Source organism: Mustela lutreola, chromosome 16, assembly GCF_030435805.1.
Source record: "Mustela lutreola isolate mMusLut2 chromosome 16, mMusLut2.pri, whole genome shotgun sequence".
Taxonomy (NCBI): domain Eukaryota; kingdom Metazoa; phylum Chordata; class Mammalia; order Carnivora; family Mustelidae; genus Mustela; species Mustela lutreola.
The window spans coordinates 17,364,438-17,388,861 of record NC_081305.1 but is presented as its reverse complement, the minus strand read 5'-3'; the positions used below and the strand labels follow the sequence as shown (position 1 = coordinate 17,388,861).

General features: G+C 57.1%; 1 protein-coding gene across 10 annotated transcripts in view; it reads right to left on the bottom strand.

Moving 5' to 3' along the window:
- Positions 1 to 391: 391 nt before the first annotated feature.
- Positions 392 to 24,424, bottom strand: part of SMPD3 (sphingomyelin phosphodiesterase 3) — an 81,369-nt gene continuing 57,336 nt past the window's right edge. For 6 of the 10 annotated variants that reach the window (XM_059153048.1, XM_059153057.1, XM_059153053.1 and 3 more), the window contains 7 exons: positions 12,768 to 14,303; positions 8,035 to 8,110; positions 7,750 to 7,905; positions 6,083 to 6,172; positions 5,742 to 5,805; positions 3,675 to 3,837; positions 392 to 3,408 (listed from right to left, as the gene is read on the bottom strand). In XM_059153048.1, the coding sequence (XP_059009031.1) occupies positions 3,307 to 3,408; positions 3,675 to 3,837; positions 5,742 to 5,805; positions 6,083 to 6,172; positions 7,750 to 7,905; positions 8,035 to 8,110; positions 12,768 to 14,093 (1,977 nt within the window). In that variant the 5' untranslated portion in view covers positions 14,094 to 14,303 and the 3' untranslated portion in view covers positions 392 to 3,306. Of the gene's footprint in view, positions 3,409 to 3,674; positions 3,838 to 5,741; positions 5,806 to 6,082; positions 6,173 to 7,749; positions 7,906 to 8,034; positions 8,111 to 12,767; positions 14,304 to 22,898; positions 23,073 to 24,424 lie in introns of all 10 variants that reach the window. The other 4 variants (XM_059153049.1, XM_059153056.1, XM_059153055.1 and 1 more) reach the window with 1 other exon arrangement.

The following is a 24,424-nucleotide window of genomic DNA, read 5'->3' as shown; positions in this document are numbered from 1 at the left end:
AACCAGCCATCAGGAGGAGGAGCCAGGAGGTAAAGCGTTTTCCTGTGTGCCCCCATTCTGGCAGAAGGACCTCCTGCCAACTACCAGGCCTGGGCTGATAGGTACCATATAGCCACCCCACCCCAGCCTGGCCCCCTTGCTTTGCCGCGGAAGACCAGAGTGTCCTGAGGCGGTTCCAGCCTTGCTTCTTCCCAACTCGAGATGCCCTTCATTCTTTATTCCCACTCCGGATGGAACAGGAGATAGTAGGAACCCAAGTGGCCTGGTTTTCTAGCAGTTCGGGGCAGACTTAGCCTGTTCCCATGCTGCTTGGACGAGGGGGCGGAGGCAGGAAAGGTGGGCCCCCCATAGCCTGGCCCCAGCTTGTCACTCAAATAAGAGAACACCAGCCTTGAGCCTCACAGTTTTATTTTCTTATTATCTATCCTTCCGTTCAGCACCAATAAAGGGAAAAAACACCTCTCTTTTCAAAATATTTTATCAGGTGTAAAGATTGTTTTTCTTCTAGGGAAGAATCGTCTGGATATATATTTGATAATATTTTTACCAAAACCTTAGGTGTGCTTACCATATAAAACCCCTAATGTCCCATGAGGATACAATACAGAAAAAAATACAGAAATTAAAAAATTGTTTTTTTTTCTTTTTTTAAAACAGTATTTCTAAATCTCAGCAAGTTAATACAATAGTTAAAAAGCATCAAGGTTAATATTCATACTTAAAACTCAAGGTGGTTTGGACAAGTGGAAATGACCGTTTCCTTCCAAAGCTGACCCCTGCCTCCTGGCTTCTGTGGAGGAGGCCGGGCCTGGGGCAGGCGTGGGGCCGTGGGTGGGGATTTGGATGACCCCCGTGTCCACCCCTCCTAGGCCTAGATGCCACAGAATCTGAGATCCTGGTAGTGTTTTCTTTCTTTTTTTAAAAAAAATCACACTGGAAAAGTCTGGCTTGTGCATGGTCCTAGGATCCCACAGCCGTGATGAAACGTATGGTCGGCAGTGGTGGCCTCAGCAATGAGGCTGCGCCAGAGGGAAGCGCGAGGGGGCATGGGATGCAGGCTGGCCTGGCTCCAGATGCCAGGGCCAGGTTGGGCAGAGGCGACCTCATTAGGGCAGGAAATGACCGAGGCACAGGGAGGTATGACTTGCCTAAGGCCGCCCTGTGAGGAGGGAGAGAAGCAGATGCCCCTATGCCGTGGCGCTCTCGTAGAGCTGCCCTGGGTGGGAAGTGGCTCCTCGGAGGGCTGGTGGCGGGGCTGGTGTTTCTCTGCTTCAGGAACCCTGGCTTCTGTCTCTCCTGTTCTCCTGGACATAGCTGACTCGAGGCCTGGAGGCCATGGCTCAGTCCCAGCCAACCAGGCGTTGAGCATGTTCAGTTGGACCCTGCCTGTGTGAGCAGAGCTTCTTGGCTGCTCCTAGGAGTAGGGTCCCCTGTGACCCCACGGAGCCTTGCCCAGGACTGTGGAGGCCAGGCTCTCGGAGGAAGAGAGCCCTGGCGGGACTGCACTCAGCGGTGAGCAGGCCCTCCTGGCTCTGCACTCGAGGTGGGGCTGGGGGCTTAGGGAATGAATGCTCCTTGCAGCGAGGCCCTCAGCCCAGACACTGCCCAGGACAAACCAGTGCCCCCATGTGTGTGGTTCTCTGAAGTGTCTTCCTCCAGCACAGGGCCTGCCTCTGGGTGGTTGTCTGCTCACCCCCCCAACCCCAATCTGGGTCCCTCTTGCAGCTCAAGTGGGTGACAAGGCACAGCGTCCGCACACTGGCGCCAGGAGGCTTCTAGTATTTGAAGGGTCCTGGTGCACTCCCCAGCCTCGCTGGGCAGATCCGGCTCTGAGCCAAGTGGGCACAAGGTCAGGGCGCTTCAAGGAGGGGAGACCAGTGGGGGTTGACAAGAATAGTCTTCCGAGTTGGAGGGTCCTTGCACTGGGAATCAGACCCCTCCCTCCCTTGCTTGACTGTGGGGGAACAATCCCGGGTGTGTTTTAAAAGGCAGGTGGGCAGAGGTGGGGCTGCTGTGGAGTGGAGAGCTGCGGACCTCCCTTGCGTGCTCTGCCATGTCCTGCCCGGGTACCCAGGGCTGGCCCTGGTCCCGTGGGGGCAGAGGGAGCATCTGTGGGCCTAGATGCTAACCAGTACCATGTGCTGCCCCAGGCAAGCAGTGGCCCTTGGCCTTCACCCCCAGCCTCCATACTGGTGAGGGGGAGGGGACAGGCCAGTCTGCACCTGGGCTTTCTGCCTCTTCATCTAGGGCCCCTGGGTCACCTTTCAGGATGGGCCTGGGAGGACAGAGCTGCAGCCTCACTCCAGAGGCAGGCAGACAGTTCCTGAGCTCAGCCAGGGAAAGCTTGGTCCCAAACCAGAGAGGTGTCCAGAAGGGAAGTGGGATCAGGCAGAAGAAGGTTGTGGTTGGTTTTGACAGAAGAGAAGCCATAAATTGATCATTTGGAATACTTGAAGCCCCCACCCCCACCCTTTTATAGCATGAGTTCCCCTCTTCCCTGTGAAAGAGTGATACTGTCTCAGATTCTCTTTGCCCACTTTGAAGTCTCTTGGGGGAGCCTCTGGGGCCCTGGCTGGCTGGGAGGGGGAGCCCAAACAGGGTTCTCCCTCATGGTTTGCAGACCCTCTAAAGTGAAGGGTGGTTTTCTTTTTCTGTTTTTCTTTTTAAAATGTAATCGCCCTTGAATGCAAGACCCTGGGAAGAGCTGGGGCTTGCTGGTAACTGGACACATCCTCATGGTCCCGGCTTGCTGGCCGTCCAAGCTGGAGGCGGGCGCTGGCGGCCCTGTGCCCAGGAATGCTTCTTTGGCTGGTTCTGATTGTGTTTGGAGTTCGGCCTTGGGTGAGGCCCGAGTTAGGGGTCTGTGTGGCTACGGTGTGGCACGTGACATGCGGGCAGTTTGCATGCGAGGGTGCAGGCATGCGAGACGATATGGCAGCGGACAAAAATAATGAACCCTGGACGAAGCTTGAGAAGAGATACAAAGAGTACAGAAACCCGGTTCTCATACTAACCCCCGGGTTACAAACTAGGTTGTGCTGTAGATTTGTAGAAAATCATGTTTTGAAAGAATGGCACTGTTGGGCAGCTGCGGCTCCCAAGGCCGGCCTGACTCTGTCCACAGTCAGTGCCCAGAGGTGCAGGGCGGCGCTGGTTCCAGCTCACCTGGGACAGACTGAGGCTACCCCCGGGTCCCTGCCCTCCTCCCCCAGCACCAGGGGTGCTGGCTGGAGGGGACACGGCCAGAGAGGTGCTGCGGCTCAAAGGGCTGGCAGAGGCCCTGCTGCTCGGAATGACGTGGCTGGTCTATGCCTCCTCCTCCCCTGCAGACACCATCAGCCGCATGGCCACTGGAAGGTGGTCAGTCAGGCCGGACAGCTGGGTGATAAAACTGAATTCTTCCACCTCCTGTTGGGGAAAAGCATTCCTTTTAGATCCAGAGGTTAGTCTACAAAGGAGGGGCCCAGAGGGCAGGAGTGGGGCTGTGGGGTAGGGGCTGGAACTGGCCAGGATCTTCCTGGAGACTGAGGGGTGGGAGCCTTACATGGAGCCCCAGGGTCTTTGGGACTGACGAGTCTGGTTTTCAGAGGAGAGCTCTGTGCTGTTGAGGGGTGCAGGGCAAGGGTCCCCTATCTACAGGCGTGGCCTGGCTGCCCAGCCTGCCCCCGACTCACGGCCTTCCAGTCCGGGCACAGCCCCTCTTCCGCGTACAGCATGTAGTCGATGCGCCTGCCATTGCCCTTCAGCAGGTCCTTGCGTCCCTTCTGGCCTGCCCCAGGGCTCTTGCTGGTGGGGAAGGCCAGGTACTCCCTGCGTCCTTCCTCGCTCTCCAAGACCCTGCTCGACACACAAGAAGGCACAGGACGTGAGGTGAGCCCCTTTGCCCCCTTCCCCAGGCCCCAGATCCTGAGTATAGAGCCACGTTCTCATGCCCAAGTGAGAAGCAGGTCAGACCAAACCCTGTGTTTAAGATCTGTCTTCCCGTGGAGCCAGAAGGGGCCTGGGTGGAGGGACACTCAGTGTGAGCCTATGAATTCCGGGCTGAGCCGTGCTGCTCCAGAGTCCGTCCGGGAACGTCCTGTGTCCACTTTGGGCATGGCTGTGGCTGAAGTTTGGACACAGCATCGCCCAGAACCTGGGGCCGAGACGGAAACAGGAGCAGAACAGGGCTTTGCTTGGAGCCAGTGGGGGGGGGGGGGGCTGTTTCGGCAAAGGGTCTTTGCAGGGAACCTTAGGGACTCGTCTCTCCTAGAATCCCCAGACCTCCTGGGACTGTTGTTTCAGATCAGCAGGGCGCTGGGGGAGCCAGGAGATCACCCAGGCCCTATTCTGGGACTGGACTCCTGGGTCTGTCTATCTCTGAGTGGCCGTGCCACATGAGCTCTCTTCTGACACAGGGATGATCACTGTGGGCCCCAGGATGTTTCGGGGACCAGGCATGCTGAGAAAGGAACTGTGTAGGGGGGCATCTATAGAAGAGCTTGTGACTCTTGATACTGAGATGGTGAGTTTGGGCCCCACATTGGGTGTTGAGATGACTTAGATTAATAAAACTTGGGGGAAAAAAAAAACATGGGGTGTGTCTGCCATCCCATTTCTTGGAGGAAAGAAACTGACACTGGTGCAGAAGAAGTGTGGGTCTACAGGGTGTATGAAGTGCTTGGGTGGGGTGTAAACACCCTGAATCCAGGCCTTCTGACTTCCTGTCTACTGTTCCCTTCCGGCCAGGTTTTCTCTGGAGCCCAGGGCCCCGCTGTGGAGAGCCTTCACGGGAGACTGGCAGAGGGCAGGCACCGACAGACACCGCACAGGCCCTGTGGGCCGGCTGATGCCTGGACACATGGAAGGGGCACCTGGACGTGCACAGCCAGCAAACATGGGTTTCTACAAGGTTTTTATCAGCCCTGAGTAAAATACACTAATGACATGCAGAACATCACTACATCTCAGAAATATAATCTATTACTATCCTTTGCCTTTGATAATTAATTCTAGCATCAGTGATCTAAGAGTTACTGATAGTCATTTTTTAATCATCAGCTCATAAAAAGATAATTTTCTCAGCATAGGATGATGTTTCAAATTTAGTCTGTAATCTAATTAATTGGCTCAAATTAGCTGTGAGGAGCCACCGCCCTGACTGTGCAGTCTGAGGCTGTGAGTTATAAATTGGTTCTGCTGCTGGCCTCTCAAATGTCTCTTTATGGAAGCCTCATCAGGTTCAAGTATGAAGTTTGGCTGGGATGGAACTGTCTCTACTTTGAGAACACTGATTTGTATTAGCTCCCCTCATATTTTAATTTGCCTAATTGGTGGCTACCAGCTGCCAGGATCCTGCAACACAGGCCATCTCCCTAGGCCTTCCACAAGGGTTGCGGCAACCCTTGCCCTTGCCTGGAGAGATCCCTTCCCGGAAGATCCCTTCCTCAACAGGATGGCAGGCTGAGCTCTTCCAAAGTGAGCCTGGACTCTGGTGCTGATGTAGGAAATGCCACCTCGAGACCCTCATCCTGGTGGGAGGCTTCTTTGTGGGCACACAACCCCCACCCCACGTGAGTCTCCACCCACCTCACCTTCAGTCCCTGAGGCCCTCACAGGCTTCCTTCCCACGGAACTGTGTGCTCTACTCTGCCCGGCACAACCGGCTCCCCACACCAGAGTCAGGGCTCAGTGCTTTTCCCGGCCCTGGGAACCACCCTCCCCTGCATGACCGTGGCATAAGGCTGCCGACTGCTGCTTACTTCTGCAGATTGTCAGGGGTGCACACTTCCTCGTCATAGAGGTTGTCTGTGTCCAGCATGGTACCTGGGAACAAGGAGGCAAGAGTGGTCACTGCAGGCAGGGCCCAGCCAGCTGCTAGGAGGGCTGCCTCCCCGGGGCAGGAGGCCTGAGTGAGGGCTTTGCGCCTGGGCAGTTGACTGGCCCTGCCCCCTGCCGTGGGGTTTTGGGGGCAGGGCCTGAAGTCTTCCTGAGAAGCCTGTGGAGAGCCCAATCGTGGTGTAGAGTCGGGCCTTGGCCGTACCCTCCCCCTGTCCTCCCTTGGTGCCCCCACCCTCAACCTTCTGGCCCAGCCCCAGCTCACCGATGGCCCAGGACTTCTCCTCTCCCGGCCCCAGGCGGCAGGGGTCCTTGTAGTGTGTAAACAGGGAATGCTGCTGCTCCAGCTTGTCATCTGTGCGGGGAGAGAGGGAGGCAGTGCTGTGGGGCACAGGGTGTCTGTCCTCGAGGGTTGCCTGTCTCTGCTTCTAGTCACCCTGACCAGATAGCACTGAGTCCCTTGGCTAACTGCCACTGGGTATGCTCTGTGGTCCGTTTGTCACTGGTTTTCTGTGTCCTTGAGAATGCCCCTCCACCCCCCACGCCCAGCACTAGGTTGAGCTATCTTCTGAGAACAGTGGTCTCTGTTCCTCCTGGGCTCCCTCCAGGTGGTGCCCAGATGTGGCGGCAAACCCTGTAGGGGGCCAGCTGATGCTGCCCTGGCCAGCGGTCCTGCCCTCATGGACCTGGGTGCCCAGGTTGAGTGAGGAGTGATCATACGAGGTGGAGAGAGAGACAGGTGACCTGCCCTGGATTCCAGTTTGTCCGGCCAACTCATGGAGCCAGAAAGTGCCTGGGAGGAAAGACAGGTACCATGTGGGGCCTGAGCAGGTGGAACCCTCCAGCAGCCTCTTCCTTTGTATGCTGCATTCCCTCCCTGATGCAGGAAGATCCCAGGAGCACCGGCTTTTGAAGCTGGACCCAGGCATGTGACCAGGCACGTGATTTAGAGGGAACCGTGGGCTAGGATCAGGGGCTGTGCCTTCCGTGGCAGACACTGTCCTCCCTACTCACCATTGTCAGAGGTCGATTTCTGGGTCATGAACCAACAGAAACAGCGGCCACCAGGTAAGGGCACCGCACGGTGCTCCAGGTGGGACCTTCAGGTCTCCTGCCTTCCCTGAGGGCTAAGCCTGAGCACACAGACCCCATGTCACTCATGGGGTGAAACTCTGTAGTTTCTCCTGGGCTGGGGCTGGTGTGGAAGGAGCCCAGGAGCCAGTGGGTGGGTGGGGGGTGGGGTGGGAGTTGGTGTTGCTCCCATCAGCTCCTCTGGCAGGGAGAAGCTCAGAGCTGCACAAACTCCCAGGAGGTCCCTGAGATCCACGTGATCACCAGATTAGTTATTGAAGTCAATTTTTTAAAACACTGCCCATGATTAGTTTTTAGTTTTTTAACCTAGTGGTTAAAGGCATAATGACCAGGGTTCAAATCCCAGTTCAACCACTTCCTGCCTCTGTGACCTTGGACTAGTTACTGGGCCTGTCTGGGTCTCCGCTTCCTCTCCCACCCTTGTAGATCAACACCATGCTCACCGTCAGGGTAGTTCTGAGATTTAAATGAAACAGCCGTTAGAGGTTAGAATCATGCCCGGTGCAAAGCAAGAGATGACTGAGGACCTGGTGGGTAGTGTTAGCTGACTCGCCCGTAGTCTGAGTTTCAGAGGCCCCGAGGCTTTTTTGTCAGAGTTCATTTTTAGGGCATCTCTTTGTCTCCTGTAAGGAGGCCTCTGTGCTTTCTAGGCAGAGCGTGGGCTCTTCTCATTTTAGGATTTCTAGGGGGCAGAGAAATCACAGTCTTGCTAATATCTCACCCACATGCTCCCGAGGAGCAGGAAGTTCTTCAAGCTGAAAAACCCAAGCCTTTCTTGCTGTGCCTGGAGCCCATGCCCTCCCCAGGAGCTGACCCGACTGGGGAGGACCACCACCTCACCTGAGGAGCAGTTGTCAAAATTAAAATCTCCACAGATGACATCAAACACCACCAGCTCCTCGGGGTTGGCTGTGCTGGACGAGGAGGTAGATTTTCGGAAATCAGCCAGCCAGTCCTGAAGCAGGTCCAGCTGCTCACACCGGATGGCACTGTCCTCTGTGGGGCAGAGCCGGAGAGATTAGATGGCGGAGCTGCAGTGAGACCCTCTCCAGGCCGGGGTGCCGACCCCAGCCTGTGGGGGGCTGATGCCCCACCCCCTGGAAAGCCCAGGCCGCCAGATCCTACCTGGCAGGGCGTGCAGGTGTGTGCAGGAAATGTACCCGACAATTCTTTGGTCCTGAGGTGTGCTTCCCACCTGCACCTGTTGGGGAGGGAGGGAGGTGTTGATGATGAAGTCGACATTATCCTGAGTACAAGCCCATTTCTGTCAGCTCCTGGTTACACTAGGGCCCAGGTAGGAACAGCAAGGTCATGCTTCCAGGAGCTTCTGGTCTAGTATGGGAGGCAGACATATCAAGAAATACCAGCTTCTGGCATGCTAAGTGCCACTAGTAAATCATGCAAGCATTATAGGAGGAAAAATGCAGAAATCCCCGCTGATTTCCTCCTTATAACCTGGCCGTCTCCTGGTGACGAGTGTCCATGTGGATGACCCTCACATGCCAGCCCCTCAGTTCCTTGCCCACTCCTGTCTGATGGCTGTTCTCCCTTCCCACAGCCTAGGCTTCATCCCACCCTGGAGCCCATTCCTCCAAAGTCTAAGCCAGGCTCCCCTTTGGGAACAGCCCAGCCTCAGAGCCTGACACCCTTCCTGACATGGAGAGGGCCCTGCCCTCTGCTCTCTCCCCAGCCTCTGCCCCTGTGGCTCCACGAGAAGCCACTTCATCTGCTTCTGGGCAGTGGTTTCCTGATCTGAGATGACAGCTATGGCCTCCATCTCCTTGGCACCTGTCATGCAGTGACCTCATGGGTGGGCAGTGTGTGTGTGGGGGTTCCTCTGAGACTCTGTGCCCAAGTGCTAATGATCCTGGTGGGGTGTCTCCATAGGCTGGTGTAATGACATCACAGACCACCCGAACCCCCCCCCCCCCCAGTGGTGACCCCCCTGCAAGCCTGAGCCAATGGGGCTATGGTTGTGGAGTTAAGTGATGCTGCCCAGCCCGCTGTTCTCCAGGCCTCTGATCCCGGCAGAGCTGCTAGAGGCTGCAATGGGAGATCCCCCCTGCTCCCTGCCAGGGGTGTCCCTTAGATCATCTGTGGCTGCCATTCCCCAGAGGTCTCTCTCTCTCTCTCTCTGGGCTTTCCTCCCACCTGAACTTCAGCAGTCTTCCCCAAACTTCTTTAATTCATTCCAGAATGGGTTTTCTATGATAATGAGATCCTGGACCCTGGGAACTGTCCAGGGAAGGGGACTGTAGAGGCCAGTTTATAGCGAAGGGATATCTATCTGCTGAACATGACTCTGCTCATCCCCCAGCTAAAAGTGGTCTGGACTTGCCAGCCCTGCCACATCACCGGCCCTCCAATCTGAGAGCCTGGGGAGGCTTCCATCTTTGTTTGTGCTGCCGAAGTCAGGTAGGCATTATTCTCCTCCATATGGGTTTCCACATCATTAGGCATTCTTAGCTCTTCAGCTCCTCTCCCAGCCTGGATGGATGCATATCTCTCCTTCTCCAATGCCCAGCAGTATGAACATCTGGTTACTTGAAAATGGGCAGTACAGCCTGAATTGGGGGCTGTTTATGAAGTCCCATGTTTGTCAGTCATTTCTGGCCCACAATCTAGACCCAAACCTCAAACCTCGGCCTTTCAGTACCACCACCACCCCCCGCCCCCCCCACAGTGTCTTGCAAAATCACATACCATTCATGTGCATCGTTGCAAAAACACAACACGATCTTTTAAGAAAACCACTGTGCCCCCACTGGCCACACGATGGCGCTCTGTCCCCTTGTATTCTTGGGGCAATGCATCTGTTCCCCCGAAATAATATGCTGTGAGCACTAGGGCTTGGAGCTTCATGGACCCTGCCTTGCTAGAGCCTTACAACAAGTCGGAGGGTTATGCTACAATTATACTAGAATTGGCTCGGGGTTATGAGGCTCTTTTGGCCGAGGCCGGTTCACATCAGATGTTTGCTGCCCCGAGCCCAGCTCCTCATCCTACTCTGCTGCTTTCTCAACTCCTGGTGACTTGCCAGGCTTTTCACCCACTCTAGGGTCTTAGTGCGTCAGCCCCTCACTCATTCAGCACTTGGTGTCACCTGCCTGTGCTGAGACCTGCACAAGGACAGGTGAGGTGCACCACTCAACACCGCCCCCACCCCCGGCCCCACCACCTTCAGGAGTACAGCGGGAGGGAGGGAAGACACAGCCACAAGGACCCAGCTACCAGCTGCCTGTCCCTCAGCCGCATCCAGCCCATGTCTCCGCCACTCTGGTGACTTCCCTGCTCTCCGTCATCCCCGTCAGCCCTGTGAGCTGCCAGGACCTACTTCCCTACGTGCTTGAACTGATTGATTCTGCTCTGGCTCGGGTCCTTGGGAGTTGCAGAGGTTTGTGTTTCTCTTGGAAAAACAATCATACTGAGAGGCTGTGCCTTGTAGTCATGGTGGGCAAAGACGGTCAACAGAGAAGGGGCCCAGAATCAGGCTTTCCCACACGTAAGGAGCAGCCAGGGGTTCCAGTCCCTTCTCAGGGTGCGACGGTATTAGGAAAGCACGCTGTCCTCAGGCACAGACCTGCCACAGAGTGGGTGGTGGGGGGAGAAGGGATGCAGATGAAGGAGCACTGGTCTCCACCTGCAGCCTTCCAGCCCCCAGCCCCGGGCCTGTCTCCTGAATTCTCATTTATTTCACTCCTCCAGGCAGGAGAAACAGGAACGCTTTCCCCAGCAGATGGGCTGGGTCTGCTGTGTACAGGGCTCAAATGGCGCATTCTCCTTTCTGTGTGACGGAGAAGCAGGCAGCAGGAGGGCTGGGGAGCAGGGCTGAGGGTCCCACAGAGGGAAAGCTGGCTCTTGCTGGCCGTGCTGTGAAAGCTTCACAGAGGCGGCGTGGCCAAGCCAGGGTGGGGCCGGGACACAGGGAGCCAGGCACGGAGGCTCCTGGGGGAATGGGACGCTGGAGCAGAGCCCCCCAGCACTGAAGGCTAGGCTTCTCCCTGAGGCAGCAGGAAGTGGGCAGCAGGAGTCAGACCCAGGAGAGCACTGGAGGGGAATGGAGTCGGGAGGGGAAGGACAGCCCCAAACAAAGGCAGATGCAGAGGAATCGTGGCCTGGGCCATGACAGTGCAGCTGTGGGTGAGGGGTGGACCTAGACGTATTTGAAAAGTGAAATTAGGAGCCTGGATGGAGGAGAGGGGCTCAGGGCACAGGGAGGAGTCAAAGCGGGCATGGTGGAACCTGGCTGATGGAGATGGGCAGATAGTAAGTGAAAGAGGATGGTGTCCAGGAGGCACCCGGATATGGGGTTGGGGGCTCAGGGGAGAGGTGTGGGCTGGGACAAATGCAAGAGCCCTCAAGCAGGTGTGGAAATGGAGTCTGTGGAGTGACTCCCCCAGGCAGGTGCAGGGAGAGGGGTGCTGGCATGGTGACCACTTGGAAATGAAGAGGCCTACCGAAGTGAGGTCGGGTCGCCCTGCTGTGGGGGCTGCCGACCCTCAGCTCGGGCTGAGGGCCGGACGGGCGGGAGGAGGCCGGCCAGATGCGGTCAGATCTGCAAGGTCGGACAGAAATTGCAAACTAGATTTTAGGTGGAATATCTTGATTTTTGAATGTCGGCCAACACAGGAAACTTGTTAATGCTGTGGACCGAATCAAACATAGCTGCAGACCAGTTTTAAGCGAAGGAGCAGAGGGAGCATCAGCGGTTCGAGGCTGGGCAGGCTGACCAGGAGCCTGGAAGGAATGGCCAGAGAGGTGAGAAGCATGTCAGCAGCAGAGAGGCCGTCCAAGAACACTGTCATCACCCTGGTGGGCAAGGTGGTCGGGGGAGCCAGACCAAGGAGGGAGACGAGGGTGTGGGCTGGGGGCAGGGCCAAGGGGGTCCCCAGCTTCTGAACCATCTGTGGCAGAGCAGGTGGGAGGGAGAGGGTACGCTCTTCTCTTGAGCTTGACAACACATCCCCTCCTTCCCCCAGAAAGTCACTCCAGCTGCTGAGACAAAAATATATCCAAGGAACAGAACATTGATGAACCATATGCCAAAATGGGGAGGTAAGAGGAGTTCATTCAATTTCAGCATCTCAGGCTGTGAGAGAAGAGTTAAGGACCCCAAACTGTGGGCCTACAGAGCTGCAGAAGAACCACTGAGCACTCTGGTGTGGGGTCTGGGTCCTGTAGCATCTGGCCAAATGGTGCTTCCCAAAACTCTGGAAACGCCGAGAATGGCTTTTGCGTAGGGAACAAAAAAGTCAACACTCGGAGCGTGTCAGGCTCAGTAGAAGATAATGGGTAATGACCAAATTACCATGGTCTAAAAACTCCTGCAACTGCATCCAAATTAGCAGAAATAATTATGATTCACTTTAATTAGTGACTATGGAAGCGAAGCCTTGGGCTGGTGGGCAGAGGGCCTGGCATGGCAGCTGCTCAAGAACCGGGAGGGAGGGGGCACCCAGCCAGTGAGGCTGTGGGCCTAAGTGAGCGGGCGTTTGCCCCTTTGTGGGCAGGGGCCCCCTGCCGCCTCCTCCTCCCTTGACCACTGCTGGCACAAGGACCTCCCAGGCCTCAAGCTCACTCCCTGCCCCATGAATAGGCACTAGGTTTCTTACAAATGAGGAGATAATGGCTCAGAGACCTGAGGAACTTGCCCAAGAGCACCTGGCCAGGCCTGTCTGAGCCTGAACCCCAAGCTGGGCGCCCACTGGCTCAGCTCCAGGAGAGGCCTGGCCTGTCCCCAGCCCTCCCAGAGTGGAAGGACCCCCTGACTGCAGCCTACTGTCCTCCCCGCCCCCCCCCCCCACCAAGGCTCTGCCACAGGCTGTTGTGTGCCCCGGGGCATGGCCACAGCTTCCTACCTTGAGAAACAGCGCCCCTTTCGAGGCCAGGCCATCGGAGCGCCGCCCATTGGGGTAACAGTGATAGGCCACGTCCATGATAGGGTAGCGGCTGGCAAAGAAGAGGCCGCTGTTGAGACACTTGAAGCTGCAGCAGCCTTGGCAGCCATAGACCCCGACGTCGTACAGAATGTACTCGAAGTAGCCATGCAGCTGGTCTTTCAACTTGGCGGCTGCCCGCTTGTCAAACACCTCCTGCAGACACAGGAAGTCCAGGTTGGCGGGGAAGAAAGCGGACACCTCGTGGTCAAAGGCCTCGTCCGGGTGCCGCCTCTTGCGCGCAGCTGCCTTCTTCACTCCGGAGGCCTTGTAGGGGAACTTGCTGTTGGTGGCGCCCGGCTCCCCACTGCCGCCGCCGTCTGCCGCGGCCCGCACCTTCACCAGGGACTCCCTGGAGGCCGATGGGCTGCCCAGGCTCCCCGAGTCCCCGTCCCGCTGACTGTGGTTGGGTGTCTGGCCCTGGGGGGCCCCACCAGCCCCATTCCTGGCTTGGCCCCCAGCAGCGCTGTCGTCGGCTTCAGGGGGCCGGCCCCCCTCCTCGCCTCCGATGCGCACGATGCAGGCGTCCTCCAGGCTACCCTCCGCCGGCTCCCCGGAGGCCAGGCCATTGGCAGCCTCGTCACTGGGGTGACGCCCGCTGCCGTCACCCTTGTATTCCACAGAGGCCGTCCTCTTAATGCTCCCGGGGACGGCCTTGGCCACACCATCGCTGCCCTGCGGTGACACCAGGCTGCTGAAGCTGGCCGCACTGATGGAGGTGTTGGTGGGCGAATCAATGTAGATTTTAATCTGGGGCCGACTGGCCCCATTGCGGATTCTCTGCCCAATCTCTTTGGCCCGCGCTTGGGTGTTAAAAACATTGTTGAGCCTGGCCAGCGAGTCAGGGAGGAGGCAGACGTTGGCAGTGGCAAAGCAGAAGCTTTTGCCGGGACCTGTACCCTTCCATTCACTGAGCAGGGCCGCCCCACCAGCCAGGCCCTTGTCCTCTAGCCGGGAGTAGACGTAGGGTCGGCGGGCGGACTGCAGTGGGGACCAGAGGAGGAACCCGACGAAGGCGAAGGGCAGCGAGGCAACCAGGAGGGCCAGGTAGACGGGCGTGAAGAGCACAGTGCAGAGCAGCTGGAGGTAGCACGGGTCGTCCGCCCGCTGGCGCTTCTCGTAGGTGGTGGGGATGAAGGAGGCCACGAGCCGGTCTGCCAGCCAGTAGCATGGGAAGATGAGCGCCCAGGACACGGCATGCAGGGCGGACAGACAGCTATTGGGAAAGGGGGCCGTGTACAAAACCATCGCAGCTCACTGGGCGCCGCGGCCGGCCCTACTACATGGTGTCCGTGGCAGCGCGGGCACTTTCTTGCAAGGGGTGGGGTGGGGGAGCAGGTGGAGGAGGGGTCACCTCCTGGTGAGATGCGTCTCTGGGTGGTCAGTGGTGAGTGCTGGCCAGCCAGGCATGATTCACCTCAGTGCGCCATACTGGGCCACCAAGGCCCACCAGGGAGCCTGTAAGACAGAAAATAAGGGGCTTTACTCATCCTTAGCGGCGCAGGTCAGACGTTGGGGTCACTCGCTCCCTCACCCTGTTCCCGCTTCCTCCATCAGAAGCAGGAGTATTCTGTTTGTCTGAGTGTGTTTGGTTTCCTTGGAGTAAACAGCTTGGTGACGTGACCACATCTGTCTTGATCTTGTAGCCTAACGGCTCAGAAATGAACCCCAGATTTTGGAGGGGCCTAGCTCTGTGGGCATTTGGGAGGCAGCCTGGGGATCCTGGAGGGTGCCTGGGCCTGACGCTGGCCTGGAGCAGCCAGAAGACCACCAGGAGCCAGGGGTGTGCCTGATTCAGAGGAGCCTCAAATACACCTGCTTGTCACTGAGTGTCCTTCAGGTCAGAACAGAGGGGGAGCAAACAGCAGAGACATGGGGTCAGAGAGTCCTGGGGTGCAGGGCAGTGTCGCTGGCAGGAGGACCCCTGAGAGGAGGGCTCCGCCCACAACCAGGCTCTCACAGTGCCCATCCTGCAGCATCAGCCCACTCTTGCCCTCCCACCCCTGCTGACCCCCCACCCCACCCCCGGAAATCTCTGAACAGCCAGGATCCTGGCACTGCCCGGGCCTTAACCCACATCCAGAATGATGTTCCCTCTGACTTTTGGAGAAGCATCCTGGAGCTATGAGGCCCAAGCTTCTCCCCTAAGCCTGAGATGCAGCCTGGGGCCCAGCTGAGGCCCGTGGCTGGAGGAATGAGTCCACCCTGGGCTCCTGTCCCAGCCAGGGCACAAGCCTCAGACCAGGACTTAGGGCCCTGCCTAGCAGAGGCTGCCAGGGAATTACTGTGCTGAACGTAGAATTAAGAAAGGCCAAGAGTCTGGAGTGTTGGTCCAGCCTCCAGGGACCATGGGAGATCATTGTGTGATGAAGCTGGTATAACCAACATCTTGAGTCTTCATTACCCAGTCTGTTGGGGGTTTCACTTCCTATTCACTGTCTCCCCGACCCAGTCCAGCCTCTGCCCTGGTGCCATGGAGGGTGGGGGTCTGTGCCCACGTTCCATCCATCCTGGCCCACCGCTCGTCTTCCCCCTGCCTCCCTGGGCACTGCAGCTAGGACCTGGGTGCCATTTGGGTTTTGCCTCCCCCTCAGTCCCCACATCGCATCTGTCCCTCTCCTGGAACTCCTGTGCTGGTCCATGAGTGCATGATGCTTCAAGTACTGTCTTGGCTGCGTCTCTTTCAGGCCAAGTTCCACACAGTGGCTGGGGGGATTCTGTCTAGTCTGACCATCCCTCAGATACCCCAAACCCACAGAACCCTCTGTGGGCCCCTTTTTGGCTGTCTTGTGTCCTAGCCAGGCCTGCCATGTCTGCAGCCCCATCTCCCTTGTGCCCGGATCCCACTTGGTGGAATGTGGTTTCCTGTCCCTGCCCTGCCCCTCACTGAGCTCACCCCTTTTCTTCTGGACTCAGCTCAGAATTCACCTCCTCAGAAAGGCCCTTTTGCCCCCTTTGCCTCTCCTTGCCAGCTGGCTTAGGTAGCTCCCTGGGGGGCTCCTGTCTGCATTGTGCATGGCCTGGTCTCTGCAGTTCCAGGTCATAAAGCTCATGGGTCACAGCCACCTCCCAGCAGACTGGGAGCTTCTTGGAAGAAGGGGCTGCATTGAGGGGCCTGGCGGGTCCTGGGGCCACACCAGCAGGAGCTCAGGAAGTGGGTGGGTGACTGGAGGTCAATCTGCACTGCCTCCAGGCCTGAGGTGCAAGGAGCGGGGGGGGGGGGGGGGGTGTCTCCGAGATGCACCTGTCACTTCAGTGCACTCCTGTGGCCACATCTCCAGGGCTGATTTAGTGGGGACAGGGTACTTGCTAACATCTAAAGATGAACTTTAGCTGGTGTCTGTGTCTGGTTCTGGAGAATACATTTCACAAGAATTTTACTTTCTTTAGGGGAAATTGCTTTGAAGGAAACCCTGTAAGTTTAGTTGGGGGAAGCAGGTGTGTCTATTCAGACCACAGCTCTCTGGCCAGGAGCCATGGGAAACTGTTCCTTTGTAGAGAGCTCACACGGCGCCTCCGTTGAATCTGGAAAAAGCGTGTCGTCCGCCTGTGGGCAGTGGGACCACGTTCATCTGGTGCTGTAGTCACAAGGCCTCTCACTCAGGTGTGGGCAATGAGGCTTGCATTCAAGGATGGTGGTGAGGCCAGAGGGCCAGCCCTCCATCCCTCTCCCCGGCCCCCTGGGGCAGGGGATGGGGAAGCTGTTTCAGAGGTTGGGAGGAGACCCCTGACATCCTGCCCTGGAGTCCCAGACCAGACAGTGGCCTTCACTACCCTCTCCAAACTGGAGCCGAGTCCTGGTTTTCCAAGGCCAGGCTCCATGAGGGGAGGCGGGTGCCCTAACCTTGACGGCCTTTACTGTGGGGTCTGCCGATTCAGAGGTCCTATGAACTGAGGCCCCGAGACTAACATTATGATGACAGTGGCTGACACTGGAGGGTTTGTTCTAGGCCTGCTGACCCTCTGTGTGCATGACTTCTAACCCCCCAGAAGAGCTGCAGCAACTCTGTGGCCCAGAGCTTGTTTGTGGCTCAGTACTTAGAGGGGCTGTGGCTGTCCAGAGCTCTCCCATGCCTGCCACCTGACAGACTTACTTATTCTTTCTTTAAAATCCCAGCCATGTCATTTGAGTGTTAACGCGAAGCTGGGGCAGCAGCCCGCTGGCTCCCTTGGAGCTGGTGGGTCTGGCTGCCGTCGGCCCAGCTCGCACGCACCATGTTTGTATTCGGAGCGGGCAGCTTCAGACTGGCCAGGCTGAGAGCCAGGGGAGAGGGTGCAGGTCCACCTCCACCAGCCGGACCTGGAGGAGGCGGCAGGTCCCGTCCCTGGGATGGCGTCTCCCAAGCCTCCAGCAGCCACTGCAGTGGGCACCAAGGTGCTAGGGGTAGGGGTCTAGGCCAGACTTCTGGGGACACCCAGATGCCATCCCCAAGTGCATGGAGGTGGTTCACTCCCAGCTCTTCTTAGCTCCTTCCTCCTCTTCTCTGTGGCTGGAGGTGGCCCAGCCCAGCCAGCCCACACCATCTTCACCTGAGTGCCCACCCCTGCCTTCTGTCTCAGGCTCCGGCCACAGTGTGCACGGAGGTCAGAAAAGCTCCCTAAACAATCTGATTACATCCTCCCTCTGGAGGTCCCATGGTCTTGGAGGAGAAAGTCCATTCTTCCAGTCTCTGTCTAAGGACCTTCTGTGCTCCTGCCCCTTTCCTTCCCCAGCCCCACCCCGGAGGGCCCCCCAGCAGCCTCGCTTCATCCAGGGGCTCCTGAGAGAAATTCTCAAACCCTCTGTTCCCCCCTGTGGCTCATCCCTAATGCTGGCCACTGACCGGGCAGGGTGGAGACTTGCCACCAGGGGGGACCACGCTCTTAGTGAGGCCTGGCCCCGTCCTGAGCTGCCCTGTGTTGACCTCAATTCTCTTGTGGCCCCAGAAACCCTTCTGGGCAAGTTCGCCCGCAGCCCTGTCTGCAGCAGCAGTGAGCCGCCAGGCCTGTTCTTTGTGCCTCCCTGGGCTGGTCACAGGAATGCGTTTGGTCTCCATTCAGGCATCAGTGGGTTTGAGGTGGCTGGCAGCCCAGGGGGCCACCACAAGCATTCTATCCCCGATGGGGCAGATCTGAGCCTCCCAGCTCTTCATGGCTACCTGGGTCCCTGCTCCAGCCTGCCCCCTGACCCCCAGCTCTCAGCGCCCTGGACAGGAGGAGCCTCCCGGTGCCGCCTGCCCCGCCCTGCTCAGCACGCAAGCCCTGCATCTGTGCCCGGGGGCTGCTGACGCAGTTGACACAAAAGGGATTGCTACCAATGGAGGCAGTTTCTAAAGCTCTGTGGTTAATTATTTTGTCTCAGGGAGATGAAAGGAGGATAAACAAACAACAACACATTAATTAGTCTGATCTACACTTTCCCCAGTAAAGAGGGGAGTGGGAGCTAAACACCAGAGGCTGGGAACTTCTCACTAAGCTTTAGAGTCCCCGGGGCTGGGGGGGTGGGCGGTTTGCACCCCTGGGCCTTTGTCTCGCCTGCACCCCCTCAGCAGGGCAGAACATTGTGGGTGGCCTGGCCCAGGCTTGGCCTCCAGGTGAGGAACGCCTGCCCCCGCCCCCCATGCCCCAGCTCTTGGCTCCCTGTCCCAGAGCCGCCATCTTTACGAAGCAAAGTCCACCACGGGCATCTCTGATGAGGGTGACAGGTCCAACAAAGGCCACATGTGCTGAGCGGTAGCCGCTCAAGCCCATATGCTGGATTATGCTTTCAGTTTCCTCTTTTTAAAATAGTAATTACTCCTGGGTTTTTCCCCATTATAAATCCTGACGTGGGGCTTCCTGGTTGCTCAGAAGGCCCGAGCCTCCTCCCTGCCCCATTGCCATGGTCTCCAGAGCTGAGCTTGGGTCCCAGACACCCTCAAGTCCTCATGGTCACTCCTAAACCCTAAGATCAGTATGGGGGGCTACCCAGTACCCCAAGGGAGGGCTCCTGGGAGGCAACCTCAAGCTTGCTCCTCACTCCCAACGGCACCGCTCCCTGCTCAGTTTGGGTTCGGATCTCCTTCTCTCTCACATGAGAGTAGCAATACCTGGGCTCATCCTGAGGCTTTGTCCTTCCCTATCTCCCCTCTGTTCCTCATAGGACCTCCCTGACCACGCCTCAGCTGAGGTTTCTGTGGATTCTGTGCATTGTGGAGAGGGGACAAGCTGGTTCTATGCACTGCGCTGGGGGCACCTGGAGCCCATTCCACAAGCTTCTAGGTTCCTGACTGCTCTGCTATACCTTCAGATCTTCAGACACCCATGCACGCCGTTCAGGCTGGAGCTGCCAGCCTTCATTAACATGTTCCTTCCCCTACAGCTAGGACTGGACTGAGCCCAACTGGGACAAGAAGCCTAGGCTGCAGAGCCATGACAGAGGGAGCAGATCGGTTCTCAGGCTGATCCAGCTGGGAGGGGAAATCGCCTGGCAAAGTCTGGGGGCCAGACAACCATAAATCCAGATGGGAGAGGAAGAGGTGGTCACACACTGGCCTGAGAGATCACAGGATGGTGACGCCTGGGCGGGTGTGGAGCACTGACAGAAACTCCACACCATAGTTGTTCCTGGTATCTGTGGGGACCTGACCTGCAGCCACCACAGCACCGGAAGGGGAGACATGGACTGCTCAGAGGCCTGAGCTAAGCCAGTGCTCCTCCCAATAAACACCTCCCTGAGGGCTGGGGGACCAGCTGATCTGCTATCCGTTGGGGAGGGCATTGCAGGAGTAGGGCCTCGCCAGGGCTGTCCTATTTGATGTTGAAGATGGTAGAGAGGTCCCTGACAGCCTCCTTGGGTAAGCTGCAATGGACAGGCCCTCTGCTACTGTATACCAAATGATACTGGCCCCAGGACGTCCATCCCATGTCCCACCTCCCTGTGAAATGGACCTGGCAGACACGCTGGTACACGAGACCTGCTACACAGAGGATCAAAGAAAGGGTCCTGGGTGCTGACTTTGCATGTGAATTTCTCCTGCAGTGTGAGAGTGAGCAGGCCAGCCCAGTTCTGCTGGCCAAGGCAAGTGCTGGCCCCTCTAAGAAGCCTGAACCATCTGGAGGGATCTCCGAGCTTTGGAGAACTTAGGGGAAGTTGAGGAGGGTTGGGAGTTGCCCCAGGTTGGGGGCAGGATGGGACCTGTTCCTCCTTCCTAGTCTTCCCTCTGGTTCTCATGCCTGCTGAGCCCTCTCTTCCCAGCAGCAGCAGCAGGGCTGGGAATCCTGGAGAGGAGGGACCTCTTCTCATCCTCTTTGCGTCCACAGGCTCATGTCTAAACAGGCACTGGTCCAAGCCCCAGGTTTCTGCAGGAAAGACTGAGAGGATCGCTCCAATCCAATTACCGGAATGTGCTCGCATCCGCCGGCGGTGCCGAGATTGGGCCGGCCCATTTCTGCCTGGATGCCTGCCGCCTCAGGGGTTGGCATAGCAACGGGAGCTGCTGAAACTTGGAGTCAGCTCATCACCAGGGGGACAGAAAGAAAGACTGAAGAGGATGCCTTTCTAAGAGATGCGGGTCAGACAAACCCAGGCTAATCCCTGAAAGCCACAGAAATGGGGGCTAGGGGCTGGCGTGAACACATGTGCCACAGCAGCAGCTCCCAGTGACCTAGGCGTGCCAGGTAAATGCCCACTGACCCTTCCAGATCCAAAGCACCTGCCCCCTTCTCTCTGAAACCCTCCCCAACTTCCCTATCCTGCCCATATCCTCCCTGCCCTGCACGTCCCCCAGCTGTCCCTCTAATCAGGCGCCTGTCTATCTGCATATCAGCAGCCTGGGAGCACCTGAGGGAGTCTCTGGCACCAGCCCAGGCCCAGGTCCCAGCCCGCTGCTGTCCTCTGGCTGTGGCAGACTCACTCTTGTCTCCCCACCCCAATCCAAGAGGAGGGCAGCAAGCCACACTAGGTCAGTTGACACCACAGCTCCCTGACCCCAAGGTGAATGGTCCTAAGACCCAAGCTAGCTCTCTCTCATGGGTGCCCTTACAGAACCCCTCAGGAAAGAGGCCTGCATTTTCCCTGAGCTGGAAGCACTAAGAGTCTGAAGCTTCTGGAGCCTTCCTCAAGAGTGAATCTAATTCAGAGGAAAACAGACCTCAGGGCTGGAAGGAGTGAGTCCTGGCGGCACTTTGAGCTCCACTTTTCTCTGTGCCTGAAGACAACACAACCCCCGGACTTTGTAATTCGTGAGTTAGCAAATTACCCTTTCCTTTGCTCTAGTCTAAGTTGCATTTCTGTCACTTCCCACCAAAGGGATCCTATCTAATATGTATCAGTGACCCGATCTTTCTAAAACATCATTCTTCACAGTTTGTCTCCTGGGTGAACTTCCGCCCCTGGGCTGCCCACGGGGCAAAGGGGGCCTTTCTCCTGAGTCCTTGAAGGCCCTGTGAGAGCCGGTGGTGGTGGGAACTTTGCCCATGTGATTTGAGCATCCCTCAGGGGAAGGCCGTGCAGATGTTATAAGCACAGGCTCGGTGTCACACGTGCTCGGTCTGGGTCCTCGTGCTAGATATTGGATAAGCGGCTTCACTGATGCCCTGCGCGTCATCTGCTCATCTGTCAGGCAAACATACCTCGTCTCTCACACACACACAGTCTCAGCGTATGCACCACAATTAGCTCAGTGCCTGCCACGTCTCTAATAATACCTTCGTTACTATTACGACTGTTCATTCCATTGCCGCACAGGACCCTCAGGATACAGCTGGAGCCCACAGAGTTTCCTCCTCCTGTGGCTGGTTGCTTGACAGGAAGGTGCCCTGCTCCCCTGGACAGGAGCCAAGGCTGGGGCCTCTGTCTCTGGGCAGGACTGTGCTGGGGGCTGCTCATGCGAGCCCAAGTCACAGGCTTCTGCAGAAACCAGACGCAGGCAAAGGGCCCATAAAATTTTCAAAAAGACACTTTCCAGGGGAGCTATTAATGTGTCATGTGGTTTCTGAGAAGAGGAAGAGGCTGCAGGCAGCCCTGTGGCACTCCTTCAGCCCGCCAGCCCCGGCACTTCCGGGCCAGAACTCAGAAAGCCCAGCTGCAGCGGATTCCTGCCTGGGTGGAAAGCAAATCTCAAGCCACCTTGGAGGTGTATGTGCCAGGAGGGTGCGGATCAATTGAATAGTTAAAACGACTGTCCTCCTGGGTATAAGACCTTGTGCTACGGCGACATGGGGTGGTCGCCCTGAGACCGTGGGTTCTCACAGGATGGGGCTGAATTCGAAGATCTGGCCACCCTCCCCTCTCCTGTCTGCCATTCCACCAGTGACCAGAAAGGGGGCCACTGAGGAGAAGGCTGGATGGTGGCTGGCACTCACATCCCCACCTGAGCCATCCCGAGCGGCATCATGTCTCATTCCCACGTACCCTCTGTATTACCACTCAAGAACCCGCCTGCAGCCTGGAAGCTGAAGCCTGCAGGGCTCCTGCCCATCCTGTGCTCTCATGGAGGCTGAGCCCAGGATTTGGGTTGGGGGGAGGGAGGTCGGAGGAGCTTCCTCCATGATGCAAATCGGGTCTGAGATCACTCTATTCCCGAGTGTCCTCCTTTCGGGCACCAACTGGGCATCTCCAAGGCAGGACCGGAGGCAGTCGTCACTACCAAAGAGGAGCCTTCAACGTCCTTAATTAAGCCAGGTCCAGATCAGGAGGCTACGGGTACACCACCGAGCACCTAGACTGGCACGGGCCTCCCTCCCCAAGTGGTCTGAGCCTGCTCACATCCTGAGTTCTCTCACACACGTGCGTGAGCAGGGGGTCCTGGCACTCCCCAGCAGGTCACGTCCCCTGCTTTAGGCGACTCTGTAGTGTCTGCCGCATGCCTGGCTGAGGGCCAGCATGTGACATGCTTCCAGCTGGTCTGCCCACCCTCCCTCGGAAGGAGAGGCCCTCCCGAGGCATGGAGACCAGGAGGGATCTCCCTTTTCTCGGGCTCTGGTACAGAGGCTGCTGTCCCTGCACAGTCCTCGCTTCCCTGCTGATGTTAATGGTTCACGAGCTGAACAAGGCTTGGAACATCCTTTGCTTAAGAAGAAATGACAGCATACTTTCTGTGGGAGTAGAACTTTAAATACAAGTCCACACAAATGGCAGGATTTCTGCAGGCCCAGTGTTCAGCTGCATTTCAAGTACAGCATTTCCTCCTGGAATGGATTGGCCGGCTGAGCGGTGTGTAGGCATTTCAAGGCACCAGAGAACACAGATGAAGACAACAAACCTTCCTAAAACAGCACAGACTTGCTAAAATTCTTCTAAAGGGAATCATTTCACATTCAGCCTAAAGTTTTCTCTGCAAAGAACATTTAACAAACCGAGTCCTAGAGGAGAATTTATGCAGAGATTAAAAAGCAAATCGGTGTGAATGAGTAAATAAGATCAGGCATCAGCATCTCCCTAAGCCTCCAGGCAGCCCTTGGCAGCTGAGCCTGAGGCCGGGGCTTTCTGGATGTGGGCAGGGTCTCATTCACCAGGAGTGCTCAGCCCCTTGTTCGGGGCAGCCTCAGAGGCTGTCCTCGGGTCCTCCGTGCACAGTATCACCGGAGCCCTGGGCACTGAGAGAGCCAGCATGAACTCCCTCCCCGAGAGAGGAAACCCCACTTGGGCTAAACCTGGGGCTGCTTGCTCCCGAAGGTCTCTGACCTGCCTGTGGGATTTCAGAGCCTGCTCCAGAGCGTATAACTGGGAGGCGACTGGGGGCTGCTGGGGGGCTTCCCATGGGAGTGAGATGTGAAACCTCATTTGCATAAGACTGTGAATTAGTCATTTGTCCATAGCAAAGGCCGGTGGTGAAGAGATCACGGGGATCTGTAGTTCTCCAAGTTGCCTCTCATTGCTGCCACCAAACTTGCCTTCCAAGGGTCTCCTGTGGCTCAGGGTTCCCACTCACCCCTGCCCCTCTGGTAGTGGTAGCTGTCTACAAGGTCTTGGCTATTGAATCCTGCATTTCTGAAAAGGGAAACAAGAACCGCTGGCGCTGGGTCATGGAGGCTGGGTGTCCCCAGATTGCTGGTATAGACGTGCTGGTGCAGACAGGGACATGTCTCCATCCAGGAATAACTACTTAAAAGATAAGCACGCTTTATCTTTGTGAACATCTGGGTAGACGGTTTCTTTTTCGTCTCTACCTCTGCCTCCAAGCTTAGGATAGGACTCTTGCCTCACTTCCTCTGCCCTCCCCTGCCCTCTCAGGGGCTGGAGCCTGCTCCCCGCCATAAGCCAGGACTGCACTTCTAGGTCCTCTTGTGGTTGGGTGGAATCATGTGACCAGCTCTACCCACTAGCTGTGAGTGCAAGTGGTCTGTGTCACTGCTGGGCTAGAGTACTTAGCACAGGTGTGAGAACTCCTAGAGTTCTCTCCCTTTGCCACATCTACCTGTAGTGTTCTTTTTTTTTTTTTTTTTTTTTTTTTTTTTTAAAGATTATTTATTTACTTGACAAAGATCACAAGCAGGCAGAGAGGCAGGCAGAGAGAGGGGGGAAGCAGGCTCCCCGCTGAGCAGAGAGCCCGATTGGGGGCTCGATCCCAGGACCCTGGGACTATGACCTGAGCCAAAGGCAGAGGCTTTAACCCACT